Source organism: Periophthalmus magnuspinnatus, chromosome 16 (assembly GCF_009829125.3).
Source record: "Periophthalmus magnuspinnatus isolate fPerMag1 chromosome 16, fPerMag1.2.pri, whole genome shotgun sequence".
NCBI lineage: Eukaryota > Metazoa > Chordata > Actinopteri > Gobiiformes > Gobiidae > Periophthalmus > Periophthalmus magnuspinnatus.
The window spans coordinates 12,792,577-12,815,098 of record NC_047141.1 but is presented as its reverse complement, the minus strand read 5'-3'; the positions used below and the strand labels follow the sequence as shown (position 1 = coordinate 12,815,098).

At 38.0% G+C, this 22,522-nt stretch overlaps 1 protein-coding gene across 1 annotated transcript in view; it reads right to left on the bottom strand.

Annotated features, from left to right (window-relative positions):
- The window catches only part of LOC117384466 (mannosyl-oligosaccharide 1,2-alpha-mannosidase IA), a 201,466-nt gene that overhangs the window by 56,115 nt on the left and 122,829 nt on the right, over positions 1-22,522 (bottom strand). The window contains exon 5 of the mRNA XM_033981793.2: positions 10,845-10,925. Coding sequence (XP_033837684.1) covers positions 10,845-10,925 — 81 coding nt within the window. The remainder of the gene's footprint in view (positions 1-10,844; positions 10,926-22,522) is intronic.

The following is a 22,522-nucleotide window of genomic DNA, read 5'->3' as shown; positions in this document are numbered from 1 at the left end:
TGAGCCTTCTGTTGTTATTTTTCTGGATTGTTGTGTAATTTTAAGTTCATGGTTATTGTAACATCCTCATTTACCTCGTTATTAAAAGAGCTGCTTATTATTTACCCTTTTAACATCCTGGGTTGTGTTACTTCCTTCTTCCCTAGGAATGGGTTGTAACAGGCAATATTTCACTAGAGGAAATCCTACTTGATACCACATGCCCAAAACCACAGTCATTCTACACATTAACCATGGACATACTCTGCATCATCTTGACTATATATCATGTGATTCTCTCATTTCCCCCTGCTGCACGGGGCTCCATATATCTCCTGTGCCAGGCCTAATTCATTTGCCCATCGGAGCTTTATGTAAGAGGAAGACTGTGTTGGGGAAAGGCACTGTACCCTTCAGTGGAGGAGACCATATCCCTGTCTGTCCCAAAGGAGGCCTGGAAAGTGATCTCTCCTGATAAATAACACTGCTCACTGAGACGCACATTAATTCTTGTGGCCCCTGATGTTAGAAGAAATAATACACACTGTTCTCCACTGCAGGGAAACTATATCTTTCTTTTCTTCATGTGGGATGGATGAGGTTCACCAGACTAATTAAATGTTAAATCCGCTGAGCTGTTTAGTTAGCTTGGTGTTTGTCTGCTGGCAACAACAACAACAAGCTTACTGGGAGCTTTTGCTTCTCTTATGGTTCATGCTTTTCTGGCTGCTAAGGCCAAAAATGCTCAAGAGAATTACAATAAGTATCATTTTGTGGCTCAAAATAGCTTAAAATGGTGAGGGTCGGCAGGTTAGGTTCAGCTTAAGAGTTTATTTTAAGTCCTGAGGGGTAAACATACTTTTTGTGGATTTGTCCAATAGCCATAATAATAACTGCTGACACTGATATTGTTGTTCAACAGTTGGGCAACTAAACACGAGCTACAAAGAGCTTTTCACACGCTAACCACCATTACAACTATACATTTGGTGTTATGTGAAATACAATATAACATTTATAAGGGCCAGTGGTCTTCACAAATTAACAGAACCAAGAAGAAAGTACTATTTTACCATAAGGGACTTCTGCAACAAAAAATTGAGGATTACATACAGATGAATCATGTGTGTTAAAGGACCTAAATTACACTATTTTTGATCTATGTTAAAATGTTGTTCCCTCATCACAAACATACTTGTTTGTGTTTTGCTTCATTCACACAAACCCTGCTTATTTAGGCAGAGTTCTTCTCTCAAACAGAAAACACTCTTCCAGTTCCACCTTGTGACGTCATATTGTAATACAGGAAGTGCTGTGTTTTTTAAACTCCATACACCCCCACTAGAATATTTGGATAATTTCAGCCCTTGAATTGCCAATCTCTACCAAACTAACGGTAAAAGTTAGCTGTTAACTTCAAAATACTGCTTAATGACATCACAAGGTGGAACACAACATTTTGAGGTTTGGAGATGCATACAGACTCATAATAAAGGATTATCCAAACATCTGTGAATGAAACAAAACACAACTCCAGGTATGTTTTTCATGAAGCCACAACATTAGAACATGGCTTAAAACTCACAAGAGTCAATTTTGCATAGTATAGGACCTTTAAGTACAATTATAAAATAGAAGAAGTAGAGACTTTAGTAACAGACTTTCTTTCGTTAGTTAGGCTGCACGAACCTGTCTCGTATACTCCTTCCTGAAAAACAAACCTATTTCTCAGCCAAATGAAATATTACTAGTGTTCATCTTCTCCTTCATATTTTTTATAACACCATCACTCCACCTCCATTTTCTCTAATACATTCCCCATTTTATGAATCAGTGCATTAGCGTCCAGGTGCTTTTTCCGAGAATGGCTTCCTCTTCCCATTATTTAAGTGAAATCTGTGTGCGCATTACGGAGCACACGGTTCACGCTAAATGGTGCAGGTGCATATGGCGTAGCGACTGACATTTGGCTCATAATGTTACCGGGAGCAAATGGTGCAACCGCAGTGCAGCTGAAACGAGGTCAAATTAGGGGGAAGCATTAGCAGAAGGTGTAGCATAGACCTGCATACGTCATGACTAAGCAAATTACCTGTTTTCTGTCTATTTTTAGGCAAAGTGTTTTGTTTCACAGTGCGGAGCTGGGGGGATAGGTACCGGAAGCACTGCATTTATTTAGTGGAACTGTGGCGCTGCGGTTCAGGTGTAAAAAATAAAGGTTTAAAGTGAATTATCCACTGCAGAGGGATGGGTCAGGTTTAACTATTTCTAAAATGATCAACAACTTCAAAGAAACAACAGAAAAGTGATAGCTTTATGAAAAGAAGGTTTGCAATTCATGATTTATACATTTACTACTTCAAAAACTGCCAGAAAACCTCTTCTGCTTGTTAATCATTGATACCGGAACATTTAATACCAGATCACATGACTGTATAAGGTTAAGGACTAGCCGCACCAAAACTGAGATGGGAAAGAGGACTTTTAGCTGTTTTTCTTCACAAAAATGGAATACACTCTAAGTAAAAGAAAACTGGATACATTGGTGATGCAATTTAATAATCTGGTATCAAATTTTTATACACACACATGCACCTGTTTTTAATGTTATATATGGACTTGTATACTTGTTTGTTATTCTGTTTGTATTGTATTTTAACCAGGGTGCCCATGAAAAGCCAAAGTGTTGGTCCCCCTGTACAAATAAATACATTTATAGAGAAAAATGTAATTTCAGAGAATACTAGCAAAAGTAGCACCGAGAAATAACTAAATAACTTTCCCAAAAGATTAATTACATAATTTGAAGTTGAACTGAATGTCTTGTCTATGCATAAGAAATAGAGGGAAGAGGTGTCTACCAGATATGCAGGCCCATGCATCTGCTGACATTTTGATATTCCTGCAGCGTGTCAGGTTGTGTCTGAGTTTAAAGACGTACCACTCCACATTAGCTCTGTTATGAATATCAATGATCCCTATGATCCTCTGAAGCTCGCCATTAAAGGTCAAATCACTCCGTCTAAGAACAAACTTTATTCTGCTGTTGGACACGACATAGGCTCTTCTCAAGGATGACAGAATAAGTCCAGGCCACCAGTTGTCCTTTCTGTGAAAAGATATTGGATGAGTAGTGGACCAATAAACCGTGATGCCACTAAGTCAGAGTGAGCTTGTAAAAACAAACTTTGCAGACTGCTGTATCTCTTTGTAAAGAGAGTGCCACCCAGGTGAGGTCAAAGAGTTAGCTAGAGCTTCTGAGTTCATAGGTTGTAACAAAGTCGTGTTGAATGTAGAAAAGTCTTTTAAATCACAAATATTTAAGTAAACGCCTTTTCCTTTAAATATGGGCACTTTTTGAACAAACTACCTGTAATTGGTTTAACTGAACTCATTCCAGCGATTCACTAAATACGTTATAGGACATTTTGTTGAGAACATATTTCAATCAGAAAAGGTGTTTTTGTAATCTGCAGGAAACATAACAGTTCAGGTAGTGTTGTTATTTGTAAACTACAAAAATCTGAAAAGTACTTCAGAGTTGGATGATTTAGCATTTGTTCATCTGTTTTATTAACTGCAAACTGAACCTAAAAATGGTATCTATTCCACAGGAAAAATGTGGAGGCATCCAATGAATTTCGTTTTTTTTTTGTTTTTTTTTTTTCATTAATTTGAATAAGAAACTGGAACAAATTTAAAATAAAGCCTTTCTATTATTCACAATTCCTTGCCTCCAACAAATATGGCTCACCTAAAAGACCAAGTAAGTTCACCTACTTCATTTAAAATGTATGCAACTTTCACTGCAGAAATAACAAGTCTAGTCTGTATCCCTTGGTGACTCCATAGCCTAATGCTGCTTTTCATGACAGCGAAAAAACAAAAAATTAAGATCATATATGCAAGGAATCCAGTTGCCTTTCTTGATGGGCACCCTCTTGTGTTATGACCCAAAATTAAACCCGTATTTTGAGACAGAAGTGGGGCACCCAAATTAGAAGGAAAACAAGACGGACGCATACCAAAACAACTGCCTTCTCTCAACTAAAAATAAAATTTTTCAGATCCCATAGTTTGTAAACTCATGCGAAAAGAAACCACAAAAGTTTAAACCATTCAAAATAAACTGTCACGTCTCCTACTTAATTAGATAACCACTTTTTGTGACACAATAACCCCGCCAATTCTCTTCTGAAGATAACGGCTGGCATATATTAGCACAAAATCCTGAATTACTAATATTGAGTATGCTTTCGAATACGCGCTTCTGAATTTTGACCCTAATCTACGCACTCAACGAGTTTTTGCAAAGTAAATTGAGGTCCTGTGCGTGCTACCAATGTATGACTATTAATATTTACCTTGCAAGAAAGCCTGAATATGAAGCGTCTCCCAAAATCATTTCCTTTTTCATCATTTCGAAGGCTTCAATCCACTTGTGTATATTTTTCTCACTTCATGTGGCTTGCCTTCAACCGCTGCCTCACTCCAGTCTCATATTTACCCGCGCCTCAGTGCATCGTTCATGGGCAGAAAAAGCCTGTCACACTTGGAACTGGACCAATTATCCAAGGCATCTCAAGTCCACTTCCAGTAAAAAAAACACATTTTCAAAAGCATATTCCAGTATTTACCGTGGAATTGGCATGGTAATGGTTTTATAACTGAAAAATAGGTGCTTTTGCAAATAGAGAAGTTGGGAGCAGAGTGCATTGGTAATAGTTGTAGGAGGGGCGAGGTTATAAAAGCTAGTTTGATGATTATAATTGAAATCTGCTGGCACATGCATAGTGTTTGAGGGGGAGTATATGACAAGTGATTTGTAAATAACAGATGTGCGCCCACTTGTCCATCATGTAGACAGGAGCTGACAGCTATCTACCAACCTGCAGCGTACAGCCAGGAGATTCCTCAAAATACTATTTGTATAGGAAACCATACCTGACAGAGAAGTAATGAGAAATATAAAGGTATTGCAAAGTCCAAAAGTTGAGTTCAGTTTTATAAAAGAACTCTCATGAAGACACATACACATACAATTTCTCAATAGCAAAAAAAGCAAAAGTATTTATTTAATATTATGTCACAGATATGAGGGTTAAATAGATTTTCTATCAGTTGTGCATGTTTGCACCACAAAAGTATCTAATTTAGATTTTTTAATTAACCTCTTTAATAGATTAGTTATCCACTGTATTAGTTCTGCAGCCAGGAAATTAAACTCAAATCGACCACTAGACAATTTCTATAAAAAGGCTTATCAACACAGGTGCATCGGCTGTAAAAAAAAAAAGAAAAAGAAAAAAAATTACTATGAATGTATGTGTGCAAACTATGCACAACACAACTACGTCCTTAAAGAATCCATCAAATATGACCATATGACCACATCACATGGTCAGCTCCAGCCTGTGCTCCCTGACTCATAATGGCTGCCCTGTGCCACTTGCTGATGCCTGTGCACACACTTTACCTCTCCTGATCTCCAGTTGGACTGATGTTTATGAACACACAGCGTCCTTAGTGCCGCTGGCTGCTCCTGGCCTCTGCCTGCTGTTCCAGCTCTGCCCTCAGCGTTTAGAGCACAGATCTGATTGAAGTCATCACAGCCCCCTCATATTTCACTGCTGAGTTCTTATTATGGAAAAGGTAGGGCTACAACATTGAAACATGACGTACTTGTACAATGCTGCAAGCTCCTGACTTAAGATGAATGTACACTAATCTGTACCGTGGCCTTGCATAAATAATATGTCGCAGAATGCTGAAGGGCCCATGCCACGTCAACTATGAAGCAAAATGGCCTTGACCCAGAGTTGTTATATTTTTCCATGGGGAAGTAGGTTTGGACATTATAGAAAGTGTGTATGGGTGCACTACAAGCAGTGAACAAAATAAAAGCTATGAAAGTGACCGTATGTGTGGAGAAAATGTGGAATGCTTTGGTTTACAACAAAAGCAATGTCAAAATATTCATAAATTGAAGTTTCTATATAAAAACACAGTCTGTTCTGAATACAGAGGGAGAGACAAGTTTAAATGTGAAATGTATTAGTTTATTTATTATTAAATTTACTGTCACTGACCTTCCAATGTACTTACTGACATGAATAAATTGTTTGTTTGGGTTTTTTTTTAATTGAAAAGGAAGTTAAAATCAAAGCATTTAACTTCAAATTTAAAATAAACTTAAAATATGTGAAAGGTATATTAAAGAGGGGATGTTCTATGAGGTATTTAGCTCACCATGTTACCTTTTATTGTTTTGCTAAATGCTAAATTAGCCGAAAACAACGTATTAACATGTTTTATAAGATTTAGTTTTGTTGAGTCAAAAGTCACTCCCCCTTCACAGCGCTATCACAAAATGAAATCAGAACTGTCAATGTCCACACACACCTGCACATGGTTTGTCTCATCCCTGAAGTTATTCCTGGTTAAGTTGTGCTTTAATAAGTTTACACAACTTGTGCCCTTGACATCAGACCACCTTTGCAAGTCCTACAGCTGTGTCGCCAGAGCTGAAGGTGTGAATGAGTGATGGGGCAGTGAAGTGTCTGGAGCAGTTTGAACAAGATGTTTACCTGGGGACCTTGCCCATAAAGACTAAAGCCTGATCCTCCCAGGCCCAAACACACACACACATACACGCACATTGCACAGGACACATGGTCAAAACAACAGGAGGTTATTAATGACCGGGTTCAGCTCCGGTCTCGCTCCTGGCACTTTTCACCTAACTGCATCCCACAAGGCGCCATCATCACTCCCCATTCTCGGGCAATCATTTACAACCGCACCAGCTGCCCATGTCGCCTGCTCCAATACTGGATACACAATCTCATAATGGTCTCGCACATGGAATCCTGGGTGATTTGAGGCAGCGACAGACCTTCAATCTGTGGTTTTATCATTGGGCCGGAGAGGTGCACTTGACAGAAACGGACTCTAATGGGGGGAATGGAGAGGGGGGGAATCAGGTGGCTATAAATCTGGCTCTCACAGACCCTTCAGGTGAACTACACGGATGAGCCAGGTGATGGATAACCACCAAGTGCGATGGGTATTGATGTATAAGTTTGGGAGGAAATGGAGATGCTGCACTTGATCGTGAAAAAAAAGAGGAAAAGGAAGTTGGAGGGAAGGATGGATGGCAATTGTTTAAAGAAGACATATTAGGTAGATTATTGTATATTTTGTTCATGTAAATCGGTATATTAATCTAGAACAGAGTTGCTGTTCAAAACTCTGAAACTGATAAGCCGCCTCTTCACTGACGGCATTTGTCTGTAACAAATGGATTTAAATTCAGGTGTTACGTCACATTTTAGAACTACATGTATGACCTGGACTCTCAATTTTTTTCAAATATTTGCAAGTAAGATGGATGTGGGAGATGGTAGGAGTAGGAGAAAAACAAGAATTTTCAAATGCAGAAAAATACAAGATACATGCACACAAATCAGCAGATGAGAGAAGATGAGAGCACTAAAACCTGCCAAAGAACCCAGTCTCAAATGATGCCCCCCACTACACCTGCACACTCAGCTCTTTATATGCTGCTCCTTAACCATCTCCTCAAATTCATTGAAGTTGGAACGTGTTGATGGCCAAAATTAACATGCAATTAATGATTGCCATAAAAATTATCGCCATAAAAATGATTTTGCATTAACGCGATAATAGCGTGATAAAACTGACAGCCCTACTTATCAAGGTAATAGAAGATCTCTACTTGCATGCCTAAAAAGTTACAAGAATAGGTGAAACAGCTCATGCAATCCTGTGACCAAACATGGACAACTCCTACAAGGATGTACTCTTCATTTTCATTTTTCAATTTTCAATTTGAATGTCATAATATGAAAATGAGCCCTATGCAGTCAGTCAGACGTGTGCATGGCATTATCAGACAACATTGTGGAATAATGGCCTTGACTGTTCGCACTGCTGCAGTAATGTATTCATATTTCACTCACCTAGCAGTGAGCTATTTTATTCAGCTCTCATTCCCAACTTGTCCGGCTCGCAAATCAATGTCCATTACAGCGGTAGCACACACATTCTCACCGGCGCACTCTGCATATCCTTCCAGCTTCAGCACATGGCAGGGTCTCATAGTGTTTAAAAGAGCGTACAGTGTGTCTGCCTCAAGAGCTGCTGCAGGCAGAAGCTCATTATGGTGACACAGTGACCTCCGTTGACATTACTATACCCTCCTGGTAGAAATGACCCCTTATTAAATGTGTCAAATGCACTTTCTAAACTGTTTTATCTAGGCCAGTTTTACATTATTGTGTTTTGATTTAACATTGGGTTTATGGGCATCATTATAAACTGTATTCTAGCTTCTTTAAAATATCTTTCCATTTAAGAAGTAAAGCACAAACTGCAAAATCTGGAAAATTGTGCATGGTTTAATAGTGTAGATCTTTTTTCTTTCTGGCTTTATTTATCTTTATTTATATAGGGGACCCTAATGAGAGCACTTGGGCTCTCTTTTGCATGGGCACCCTGTTTAAAATACAATAAAAGGAGAAAAACAAAGAAAACAAACAACTATACAAGTTCATATAAAACATTAAAAAGTGGAGCAGGTGTGTGTATGAAAGTTTATTACCAGATTATTAAATTGCAATTGTGTTACCAAAGTGTCCAGTTTTGCTTTTCTTTGGAGTGTATTCCATTTGTGTGAAGCAAAACAGCTAAATGCCTCTTTCCCGTCTCAGTTTTGGTGAGGCTAGTCCTTAGCCTTATGTTGTCATGTGGTATTAAATGTTCAGGTATCAATGATTAACAAGCAGGTGAGGTATTCTGGCAGTTTTTGAAGTAGTCCCTTATAGATACATTTCATATAGTGCTGTTCTCTTCTAATAGACACTGACAGTTTTTTAAGTAACAAATGAAGATGCTAAATGGTTTTAAATAAAGTTGTAAAATAAGTTTGATCCATAGAAAGAGTACAAAAGTAGTATTAAATCAACAGAATTTATTAAAAAAATAATAATAAAATAATAAAAAGTTACTATAAATTGACCTAATCTTGAGACATTATGCTAATTACACATTGCTAAACTGCTACCGCACTGCTAATCTTTCTTCATCTGTAACCATTTTATCAATTGCTTACTTTTTCTTCATCATTTTTGCCGGACAATGAAGTAAGCACAAAGTGCAATTATATGAGGGCCGACCTGTACTGTCTTCACAGCGGTGCAGATTCACAGCTTCACACCTGGCAGCTGTCCATCCTAACCACAGGCTTTTACACTGTAACGCGTCGCTGCTTCACTGGAGAGACCGAGGCCTTTTCAAGGACAGCGCCGCGGAGACTGTTCTCGCTGCGACAAGCTCTTTTATCACATTTGAAGACATTACCTTCTGCTCCCGCTCCATCTCTGACACATTATAACAGTCTTTGTGCTGGGGTAGTATCATATCAAAAAGCAGAGATGGAATTCAGTCCAAAAGCTTGTATATTCTTTAACTTCAGTTTTTCAATCAAATCCCATTGAGCTATTTGGCCCCCGTCGCTCGCTCAAACAAAAGCCATTGTCAACTCATTTTGTTAAAACAATGGGGTATTGTTTAGTGTAATCAGCAATCAAAACTAGGCTTATTCCAGTCAGACTTATTTGGGAAATGTTATGACTTGACATGGAATGAATCGAATTCGACAATGGTCATTCAAGAGAATTTATAATATGAACAATTTGACTTTCTATTGAATTACATAATACGGCACTGTTGAATATAATCAAAAAAGCAGTTGGTACAATTATGTGCAATTCAAATCTAAAACATTTTATAATAGCTGCACTTTTAATGGGCTTAATAAGAACTCATAACTCATCTCATAATGAACAAATAGTTTATTTAGAATGATTCAGGCTAAGCAACTACTTAAGTTCGGGCATTATGCTAAATCAACTTTTTTGAGCTTTGTTCCTTTATAAAAAAACATGCCCGAAGTAGTTTTATGCATGTTTGATATGCAATCTTCAAACCCTCCTTTTGTTTATGTATACAGGACCACGTGTCTTGTCTATGTCTCAGCACACAAGCCTATGTAACTAAAAACCTTTCTGCAGCGCTCCAACCGCTCCTGCTTACCCCTCCCCTCACAGAAAAGTGAGCGGCACAGAGACACTGGCTCATTTCAAATTCCTCAAATTGGCCACGGAGCTCCTAGCTCCTTAAGCCAAACCTGGATGTGCGTTACAGCCTTCCATGATAAGGACTGTCCGAATAGTCAGCTGAGTTAGGAAGGAGTTAGGAAAAAGAGCCTGCACGCTTCCTTTCATAGCCCCTTTCAGGAACTTGCTATCCAGTGGTAAGGTGCTATGAGGCCCCACACAATACAATGCACTTTCCTCCCCAATATTTCTGAATACGGTCGATCTCTGCATGATGAGTTTGTAGTGCATTAAAAGTTTCATTGCCTCAGACATTTTACAATACAACTATCTGGACAAACCCAACTTTTTATAAGAATGGAAATAAAAGCTTTTAGGGTCGTCACAGCGCTTCATGCGTTTTATTTGAAGACTACAATAATAATATCCTTATTATAAAGAGGTGCCAAATTCTATACTTAAGTAGGGGAATATTTAGCAAAAACAGTCAATAAACATGGGTGTAAAAGAGTCTATTGAAGAGCCTGATTGTGGTTCTACTACACAATACTAATAACCCTATATTTGCGATGTAGTAAAGCGAGCAACTCCAGGGTTAAGCAGTTAACCTAGACTCTACTTCAATCCAACCAGTTCATCAAGTCATTTCCAAGGTTAGCCCAGTATAAAAGAAGAAGCCCAGAGGAGCGGAGCAGTAGAGGCATAACAGATGTGTATAAATCTCACCTCCTCTCCTGTCAGGTAGAACGCCGACAGCAACCCGCCGACATACCGGATGTTCACCTCAAAGAGTGATGCTTCTCCATTCTGTAGAGCAAGGAAGACAAGTGAAATGTTAAAAATACTCTTAATCAATGCTTTAGTACCCAAATATATAATATACTTCATAACATCAGACAGTATTTCAGAAAACATCAATGGCAACTCCACATGTGAGCGCATATGTACTTTGCCATAATTTACACAAAAAGGCAAATATCTCTATATCCCCATGGAAACAGCAGTTGCTAAGAGATATGAAGGAACTGGTATGTATAAAAATACGCTGGCTGTTTGATTAACCTCATTATCCCATGTTAAGATGTTGGAGCATGTATGACTTATAGTGTACCATGTGGATGAAGCCAATAAAACACATTTGAATTGATGGAAAATATTTAAAGATCAGCAATTGTGTAGCAAACAGCCTCCATACAAAATGTATTATAAAATTTATTATAATCATCTTTTGGCTGGTGAAAGAAAAGTCAGAGCTCCTCGAAAGCTTACTTACAAATCCATTTTGTCCTCAAATCATGTTTTTCAATTGTGTGTCATATTTCTAACATCTCTGGAAAAAAAACATGAGCTGGCATGTTTATTTTGATACAGGAGAGGACTTGTGTTTCTTGGAGGTTGAGTTCACACTTCCTCAAACACCACATCAAAACCGGAACAAAAGTAAGACAGGATTACAAGCACACCAAACCAGGTCTACATCGCCCGCTCCCTCACTACTTCCCAGTACTGGTCTTGTTATACATATACCATCTATTATCCACTGGTGTTGGCGCCATACCAAAATTTTAAGCCAATTTTAATACTAAGAATCGAAACACAATAAAGATTTTGATATCACAATGTTAAAAAAGCACATTTGTTTAGACAATTGAGTGGAACTTTTAAAGAGGGGTCATTACACTTGGGGGTATTAGTTGCCAACACATGGCATATTTAGATCGCCATATTAATGTCTGAGTAACATTGTGAGTAGAAAATGCTATATTCACCGAAAACAACGTATAAACAAGTTTAATAAGTGTCAGTGTCGTTTTTAGATGCCCCCTCCCTTCAGAGAATTATCATATTACAATCAGCGAGCATTTCACTAATGAAACTACTCCACACTGCATCATTTTTTGAAGTTGTAGTGAACTGTTTTCTATCATGCTATATATGTATGAAAACTGCCGTGTGGAACCATGGGTGAGGCTTGTGGACTGGATAGGATCATACTGTTAACCATAAGGAGAGTTTGAAAAGGGCCCAGGAGAGACTGCTAGATTACTTATGAATGAACATTATAATACATTGCATAATACCCCCTCTTTAACTCATAACCAAGCTATGCATGTATGCATGTATGCATGTATGTATGTATGTATGTATGTATGTATGTGTGTGTGTATGTATGTATGTATGTGTGTATGTATGTAAGTAAGTAAGTAAATATATATATATATATATATATATATATATATATATATATATATATATATATATATATATATTTATAGTTTAAGTTTATTTTTGTAGCACAATTCATACACAAAGTAATTCAAATGCTTCAAAGAATAAGAAATACATTAAAATCACAATATAAACAATTCAAAACTGAAATAATCATCATAAAATTTACATTAAAGGAGAAAAGTGCAGAATAAAAACCTTTCAGTCATGCATAGGTAAACAGAACTATTTTGAGCCTAAACATTGTCAAAGCAAAGGCCTGTCTCAAATCTTCAGGTTTTAGCTGCATAAAACTGAAACTCTGATTGTCCATGTTTAGTCCTGACTCTGGGCACCAGCAAGAGGTCAGTTCTTGAAGTCCTCAGAGTACGAGATGATCATATGGCACTAACATGTCGAAGATATACTTTGGTGTACACAAGAAGAGCTGTTCTCCACTCTTAAAGCCAGTGCAGAGACCTGAGCACAGGACTTATGTGCTTGTACTTCCCGGTTCTAGTCAGGACCCGAGCAGCAGCGTTCTGCAATACTAGTTTTTGTATTGATTAGTTCCAAACTTGCATGCTAAGTGGAAATATAACCCTGGTGAAAGTTTTCCCCTTTCACATCAGTTAATCAATGTATCTTTGACAGTGTAGCCAAGGTTTTCTAAGTTTGGTGGAGTAGAACCACTGAGAAAAATACAGTCTCTTACAGATCTTGAAAAAGGACTTAGATCGAGTAATCTTTTCCCCTTGAGTTTTAACCGAAAGGCTCCCACTGCTATTGATTAATGGAAGCTAAAGTTTACTGCAGGCTTTAACTGAAATTCCTCCAACCCCTCAGCTAAACTATGTTAAAATGTCATCTTCTGTGTGTTCGACATTTGATGCTTTGGCACAAGATCAAAAACTCGTAAATCTACTTGGTTCACTGTTTGCCAACATAAAATGATTGAGTTGATTTCTTTTTTTTTTTTTTTACATTTGAAAATAGGATGAAGAGGTAACGCTGCATGTGTCTCAATATGTCATCATAATTATAGCTTCTTCTGCTAGCTGAACGTTGCTGCATGCTAGTTCTCATTGACTTAGAGACCCATTGAGAAGGAAATTGCTATCTCAAGTGCAGATGATAAGAAAACTGTAATTGGGTGCCAGAGAGGGCAATTAGCTCCACGCGCAGAAAAGCATAAAGATAGGGAGGCACTGGCATTTGTTCAAAGGTATCATTTATCTCCATATGTATAATATCTTTCAAAATATATCTGAAATCACTTTGAATTATTGAAGTTGTTTTTGTCTTAAAGCATCAAGAGTGTGTGTAAGATGAAAAAAGTGATAGTGGCACCTTCAGCACCAACTTGCCCCAAAACTTTTTACTATAGTTTTTCTCGTCTGTCGTGCTGATAAATTAACTGATACTCAAAAAGATAAAGGAATAACAAATAAGGCTACGTCCTCGCTAAAGCGTTCTAAATGACACAAAATGAATTTGTTTTAGAGATATATCAGAGAGGTGCAAGTTCTATCAGCAAAGTTGATCTCGTTAGGGTGCACTGAAACAAGCACAAATTGCAACTAAAACAACCGTGGTAAGTGAAATAATAATAAATGTAGAAAGTATTTACAAGCACAGACCATTTTTTTGCACAGGTATTCAAATTCTTAAGATAAATTTAGATAAGGATGTTCAAGGACTTGGGTTCCAGAGCCCCAGCTGTGGTGGGTGGAGAGTCCTTGCTTCAAGTCCTAATAATTTCCTCTTTAGCCCTGAAGAACACTTTTTAGTAAAATTTGAATAGAGTATGTGATTATTATTGTATACTCTAGTAACAGTTATTCTAGAGTCATCTTGCTGTTATGGTCATATTTCATGATCATATTTTATATTTCTTTTATAAAAACAATATTTCTTCATTTAAATACTATTGCCCCATCATTGTAGGAGTCATACTTTGGTTATGTATAACTCTTAAAATATACTTTATAGTAAATAACTTTACACTAATTTTATATATGTGGTATGGGTGAAAAGTATTTACAAGCATCTTTTTAAATTTGCAATTTTTGATTTTGTTTTACATTTTTAGGAATTTCTTCTTTAGACCTGACATGTCCTGAAGATTTGTTCATTCTAACTCTTTTTAATAAGATTTGAATAGTATACAAATGTTATTATATGAAGAATTACCTTGTGGTTATGACTGTTCTTCACTGAAAAACTAGCATTATATCTTTCCAGAAATCATACTGAGTTCGTACAACTCTTAAAATATAATAAATAGTAAAGAACTTGACTCTGATTTTATACTCCGACAATCCCAGCAGAGAACGTTGAACTTACGTAACGCTCAAGGTAATATTTTCAAATCATGAGCTTATTTTTCTCCACGCCATTTAGTATCTAGTGAGCGTTTCCAAATGAAAATGCCGTGTTGAGAGTATTTTCATTCACTGAATTCACATCATGCAACCATTCAATTTCCCCTTCAATTAAATAACATGAAAAGAGAGGCCCGAGGCTGAGTGAATGCACATTAAAAAAACAACTTAAATCCATGCTGGCATTTATTCACAATATGAAGGAGATATGAGGCGCACCGATTAATAACAATGTCAAAATCTCAAATGTTTGTTTATGAAGTTTTGTTTTAATCTGTTGCATTAGTGAAATTGGATATGGCTCAGATTCCCAGTGGATTAGACTTCAATCAGTTTACTTGTAAGAAAGAAAGTATAGAGGCAATGGTTTAAAGAGTATAGACTGCATCCCAAAGCATTTCAAAATATTGAATATCTGTCATGCTATTAGTATTAGACAAGTCACATGACAGTAAGAGAATCAATACAGAGAGGACTTGGGGGACTTAAGTCATTTTTCTTACATGTAATTTGGCTGTGATGTTTTGTAGCAGAAGTATGGTTTGGGGGATAGGGATATGGTTGCAGTAGTGACTGTTATTACAAGCAAATAAAAATATGTCCATCAGGTATTTGGTGCTAGTCTTTCCAAATGCATGTGTGTTTTTGATTCCCACCAACTGTAGTAGAGGAAACATTTGGTAGTTTTGCAATCACTAAAATTCTGAATATATTTGAACTGCATTCACGATAAACATCTTCTTAACAATGAGTAATCCATGCATAATTTGATGTTTAATTCTCCTCTGCTTCCTCACATTTGTTAAGATAATGCTCTGGGGATGTCTCTAGCCCTTTGCAAACATGACAAAGAACCAGGTGAAGTGGACCTAATTAGTCAACCACTAAACTGCCAAAGTCCAAAAAAGACCGAACGGCAATTTTCTCTTTCTCCAGCAGAAAACCACAACTGCTGCTTGGGTTTATGTATTTGTGATGGTCTAACAGTTCTGCCACAATTGAAAGGAGTAATAGTGAAGCAAAAGTTGCGAACTAAATCGTAAAAATTAAAAAGCGAATAAATAAAGTAGCCTATCATTGCAAAATAGCTCTTTTATAAGACAAGAATGAGGTTGTTGGGAACGTTTCATACACTCACTTGTTCAGTATATACTACGGATACTTGATTTGTAACGCTATGTACCACTAAGAGGTCCATCGCCAACTACTTCCAAATCTAAAAGCATAAAATATAATATTACACTTAATTAACATTTAGACAAGTTGAATAGAAGAGATTTGATTCAACCCGCTAGCCAATGCCTATAGGAGTGACACAGCACATTATGTAAAGTAAAAGTAGTCTTTGTTACACTGTGTGCACAAATGGTTGCATCACACCCTATTTATGTAATGAGAGGTGTAATAAAAAGGTTGATATCGCCATAAGGCTACATTATGATTATCGAGGAGCTTTGCGGGGGAATCCAGCTGAAGGAAACATTAATTAGTGAGTGTAATGACAAAGTGGGTAGGAGGTCTTGTAACTTGTAGGTGTTCTGCCTCAGCTGCACTCCGCTGTGTTCCTGTGTGTGTCTGACAATGGTTCTTCTGTCTCTTGAGGACTCGCCGAACATGGCACGTTCCTCCAGCCGGACCGGGCCCAACTCTGCTTTGGCATGGCCCGCGAGCTGCAATGTGCCAGAGAGCGGAGTGGAGAGCTGGCCAGTGCCGTGTCCGACTCTGACGTTAATGTAATGATTTAGTGCTAATAAAGAGGCATCATTGTCACCGGGCGAAAGTCTGGGTGCGCTGTAGTCCAGGTTTGAGCTGGCGAACACTTCTCGAAGCCAAATTACACCGATGTGACAGAAGAAAGTGAGCTGATGAGCCAAGGCTAAAAATTAAGCAGATGACTACCTCGCCAATCAGAGGTGCAGCTTCACACTTACCATCACTAATTAACACGGATAAATCATGAAAGGGACCAATTATATCTGTTGCTGGAGCAGACTGCACCCGCTCTACATGCCCGTCTACACATGCTGCCTGGGCTCACAATGCCTATACTCCTCCTTTCACAACAAGGAGCTGCCTGCATGGGCCTGCTTTTGTAATTGTGGAGCAATTATAGTCTTGATCAGCATCCAGGCTTGAAGAGCAGTCTGTGACATTAGCGTTAATGGGCTCTAAGCTGCAGAGCACGCTAAACAGCTTTTTCTGCTGTTAAGAGATCGCTCAACTTAATGACACCACAAAACCAGAGACCACACAATAGACGGGGACATGCAGCCTTGGGTCGTCAAATTAAGAGTTTACTGTAATAACAACAGAAAACATCATTTGGATGGCTTATGCTTCGATAACAGACTGAGGCAGTTCATCATCAAACTCCTACAAATACGAAGGGCTTGATATGAACCTTTTTGCTCACTCGCATGTCTTTTTTGCAAGCTAAATAAAGTTAGCTGTAAAGTTTTAACGTATTATATTAAATACCCAGTTCTAACTAAGTAATATTGTTAGTTGTGTTTATTAATTCATTTATTAACAAATTTATGTTATTATTTCTGTGATGTGCAGAGTGTTTGCATGTTTAACCTTGTGTCTGGTTAGTTTTTCCTCCAGGCTCTTCGGTTTCCCCCATAAACTCAAAACATGCCCAATCCTCCAGCTTCTTCCTCACCAAGCCTAGCTCAAGATCTGGCCCACTGCTCCTGACACGTTACCCCAGGGGCATTCAAGGATGGGTCATATGCAGAGGACACATTTCCCTATGGGGACAATAAAGTGCATTGTAACCTTAATTTATTCATTAGTTAATGAAAGAGATCAAATTTAATACATTTTGTGAAGTCAAGTATGAATGTGTCCTGTGATTTGGCTACTGTTGCAAACAAGGAAAGCAAATCAAGTAAACAATCATTTTCAAAGCATTTCAAAGTTTACTATTACTGTGGATTTGACCATTTCTTATTTGAAGCAGCTCTCAGACTGCTTTACATAAAAAAGAATAACAGAAGCTCGCCTCAGGTGGGAATAAGATTTTAATTTCTCTATAACAATCCCGGCATGACAAAGCCTCATTCATTTGCAGTGGCCCTCTGTGGTCACTCTAAATGCAAAGTGACACTGTATGATTCCTCCAACAGTATTTTAAGCGACAAGCATTTGACAGTAAAGCTCAGATGCAGCCATGGCTTGTTTTACGTGACAGCGCTGCTCGCCTTACATTTTCATGATGCAATTTAACAAGGCTGAGCTAGACACTGCGGCGAATCTCCACTCCCATTTCAAACCAATAACACTGATGAAATGGCCTTCCAGAGAGACATTACTATAAATGATTGTCTAATACGCCCGGTCTCATCAGGTATGATCTACATTTTATTTCCTTGATAACACTTAGCTTTGTGAATTATGTAATGTATCGGCATCTAACTGATTGGGTTTGGGTGGGCTGTCGGATACTGAGGGAGCCCACACAGACGCAGCAGGTGAGAGGGACCCTGTTAGAATACGCCTTATAAATGCATGGCTTAAGAGTGTTTGAATAATTAATCACAAACTGCTTTTGAATTTGAATGGATTCATAACGCAGCTCTCATGTATCAGTCATTTTCACAGTGCAGTTTGAGTAGAAGCTATTTCACACCAGTATTTTTTCTCTTGAATTAGTTGAATAATGCTATATTTTTGAAAAGCCGGTTTCAAACATTGCCATTGGGTTACATCAACTTAATGTTTTGACAGTTACATTTCAGACAGAATGGACAGCAATAAACCAGATTGCATTTTATTCATCCCCATTTAATCAAAAAAATCATATTATATTTTAAATCATCACAGAAACGCAAATCCACATAGTTAACAATAGTACTATAAACATTGCTGCTGATCCCCTAACCCCAACGCCCACATGGATAGTCCTCCACCCTCTCACCCTGGGACAGGATGTCAGCCCTGCTTGCCCTCAGCTCTGGGCCGTGTCTTCAGCGAGGCGTACGGCTGCACCGCCCTTCACACTGTTTGAACGCAGACGCCTCCATGACCAGGAGCTACTCAGAGAATGTTCACTACAGACAGGAGGTCACACAAAGCCAAGTCCAACTCTGAGGAGGTAAACAAGCTCCTCGCCGCGGGTCTGTTCCACACCCGCTCGTGTCAGGCCTTCACACTGCATACACAACTGGTAATTAACAGCTAATTAAGAACAGTCTCATTTACAAGCCTGCTACATGGACAAATTAAAGGAAGATCAGCTGGTTGCCATTCTACTGCAAACCCACTTTGCAGTTTTAACAAATGCATAAATAACAGCAATAAATTATTTCAGGCTAATGTATCATCATCATCCTACAATAACACTCTTCCTACAAATCCTATAGGCGTCATATTTCAATGTTTTACAATAGAGACGTTTTACCTGTATCTTCTTCCTAGTTACTACTATTTCAGTTATTTGTCAAAAATACAACTTCATAATTTTTGCCCCTGGACAAAAACAACTTTTGGAAGATATCATCAAGTTGAATTTTTTACATTCCACCCCAAGGCAAACAAAATGCAGTCCAAAGTTTTCATTTATACCAATACTTTTTAAAGTCTCCAGGACTCCAGTAGTGTTGTGGTCATCCCACACACCCCAGTACAAAAACTGTTCAGGAAGTTGCAATGTCCTGGGGGTAATTTCAGAGACAATTTGATAAAGTTTTCTACTAAAGAAAAAGTCTGCTCTTTGGGCCAACTTCCAGTCTGTATGAAAGGACTCTATCTTGTGCTGAGGTTAGAAGAGAACATGCTGTTCTGTTGGGCCTTATAGCTTAAGCCTTTAGCCACAACACGCAATACAAAAATCTGTAAAAAACTATTCATCCAGACTTGGAGCTGTAACATTCTGTGATAGATAAAAACAAACAAACAAACAAACAAACAAACCATATGACTGTACTACACATCCATTTAGGACTAACATATGGAAGTCATTGATAAACAACTTTTTTGTGAGATGAACAATGAGTATTTTGTTGAAACTACTATAGCGGTTTAAGTTCTTTGACATTGGGGACTTTTGTCACGTAGTACTTCTCAATACTTACTGAGTCATTTGTTATTGTCTGCCATGTTTACCACAACACTTTAAGTAAATGTTATTTGCTAGGGAGAGTTTGCTTAAAATGTTGACTGAAGCTAATATGCACTGTGATATTTAAAACCTTCAGTTATTGTTTATAAGACACTAAATCTGCCAACTTAAAAGGGACTCTCAAGACCAGCTGTTAAAACTCTAGGCACAACATTATTTTCTCTGTAAAACAATACATCCCTGTGTGACTGTTACTTTTTTGACCTTCTGCCATGACCTCATCTTGTGCTGTGGTACTCCAACCGTTCTCCTCAGTTTAATTCCATGGCGACCATTTTGACCCCATTCGATTCATAATAAAGCGCCTTGGTGCCACTGAAACCTGCTCCTTGCCTGCTAACAAACACTATGCATCCCCATACTTCACAATATCTGCTAGCATCCACCATAACAGAGCTCCATCCTTCTCCACTGCCTCTCAATGACACCCGGGAGATTTCACAGTCGTTTAAGTCTCATCTGAGCAGAGGAATTATAGTCCTGAATGTGCTAATTATCCAGTTACTTTGGCGCTCAGCTAGTGGTTCAGCTCAGGAGACTTGTCCGTGGTGCTACATCCAGAGTTATTGTCAGCGCGTGTTGCTAGTTACGCTCAAGAGCTTCCATGGGATTCATCCACAAACACACAGGGGGATGTTTGGATCTTTAACCAGCAGCAAATCACAATGGATGCGCCGCTTCGACTAGTCCTGAAAGATACTGCCAACGGCCTCGATAGCTCCATTTGCAAGAAAGACAGCTGGGGTAACTCGGGTAATTACTAGTGGATAAATCAATGATGGACAGACAAGTCCTACAATGCAGTTTAGATTAGTAGAAACAGTCATGTGTCTAGAGTTGAATTTTGAAACAGACCGATCATGCAGATATGACGGTGTAAAATATGAAGTTACCTGCAGAATAGCATCTTTGTTTTGCTACCATCTGAAAACAAAAATGTGTCTTTTTTCCAATTGGTGGTGGTTTGACTCCTACCATCTCATTGTGTCTTTGAGCATTTCACTTCACCTGTTTATCCTGTGAAAATGTGTAGGACTATGTGATTGGTGATGTGAAGGCAGTTCTCTCTTATTGTGTCCTAGGGCAGCTGTTGCTATACAGAGATTGTATAAATATAATGATTCTCAGATGGTGCCTCAGAAATGAACCAGTAATGTAAACTAAGTACATTTCTTATGCAGTTTAAATTAATTCGCTTGTAAACAGCAATATGCATATTATGTATTTCATGATAATTATTGTGAAACTTTACATATTATGCAAAGTGTTTAGAATCAAAGACTGTTGCAAGCCTAAATGCAAAACACTACAATAACCGCAAAGGCTATACTAGAAAAAGCTACTTTGTGAAGCTACATTTATATGCACACCTTAGCCATCTATTGCTTATTACCTCAATTATGTCTTAATGAATTGCCCTCCTATTTTTGTGCACAGTATTGATTCCCTTTGCTCCTCTGAGGCCGACAGGTAAGTAGTGAATCTGTGTGCTTAGGGCTGTTGTGATAGCACATGTTGAAATGCGATATGTTAAAGTAAATATAGACGATAAACGATAATATTGAAACCAAACCATAAAGCAAAATTATATTCCAAAAACTATTCTAAATCTACACTATTCTTTAGAAATGTGAGCTGCTATAAATAAATAACAGAATGCAACACTTAGGAAGTTAGTTTGTCTTTAAAATGAGTCACAGAAGTTCATAATTCAACCTGCTACAGCTCAAATCTCATCATGGAAAAGAAAAAATAACCAAACTTTCCCCACTAAATATTGACCCCAAAAATGATTATCACATCTGTTATTTATTGAATGAGCAGACCTATGTGTGCCATGTAAGAGCACTTAGCCTTTGTAAAACAGAAGATGGAACCCAACAATACAGAAAGGACTTTTTGAAGATTAATAACTAGTCCTGTCCTAGAGCCTATATCTGTAAATGTCATATCATTAATCATCGCACACTGGTCTACACTATACAATATATATGTTATTATGTTTTTACACGGACCATGTTTGTATTGCTTTTTAGAACTGGCTCCATACAGGAAATATGCAGCAGATGACTTGACATTATGATCAAAATAAATAATACCAGTTTTGATCCAGCAATTTAAACTACAACCATTTAGGTCAACATATCTGGAACATTGATTTTTAAAAGTAAAAATAAAGTGAAGAGGAAATGGCTTTAGCAAACCAATCAAACGTTTTGCCCTGACTCCTGCTACTCAGTGACAAATGAGTCAGAACTAAAAGGTAAGCGGCTGACAGACAGTGGTGGAATACAGATTTGTCTGAGTGATTCATTTGGACTGTGAGCTTATATCGTCGTTTTGATCTAGTAAATTTCCTGATGACTGCGAGAAGTCCTGTGACCGATAATAAGTGATATAGAAAAGCTAGAAATAACACCGGGCCCCAGATGTGAAGGGAAGTAGGAGAGGTTTAGTGAGGTAATAAAAGTGGAACAACCGGAGGGAATCGAATTCAATCTCCAAGTCTTCATTAGTCACTTTTCATTACTCCCTTAAAAAGGAAGGGCTTGATGGGCTGCCAGAGGACAAGCACTTGACCACAACTTCAAACCAATTATAGGTTCATGCAAATGTATGCAGATTAAAGCTATATATCCATCTTTGCATGGACTTTAAAGAACAATTGTGAGGGAGAATTTGCCACA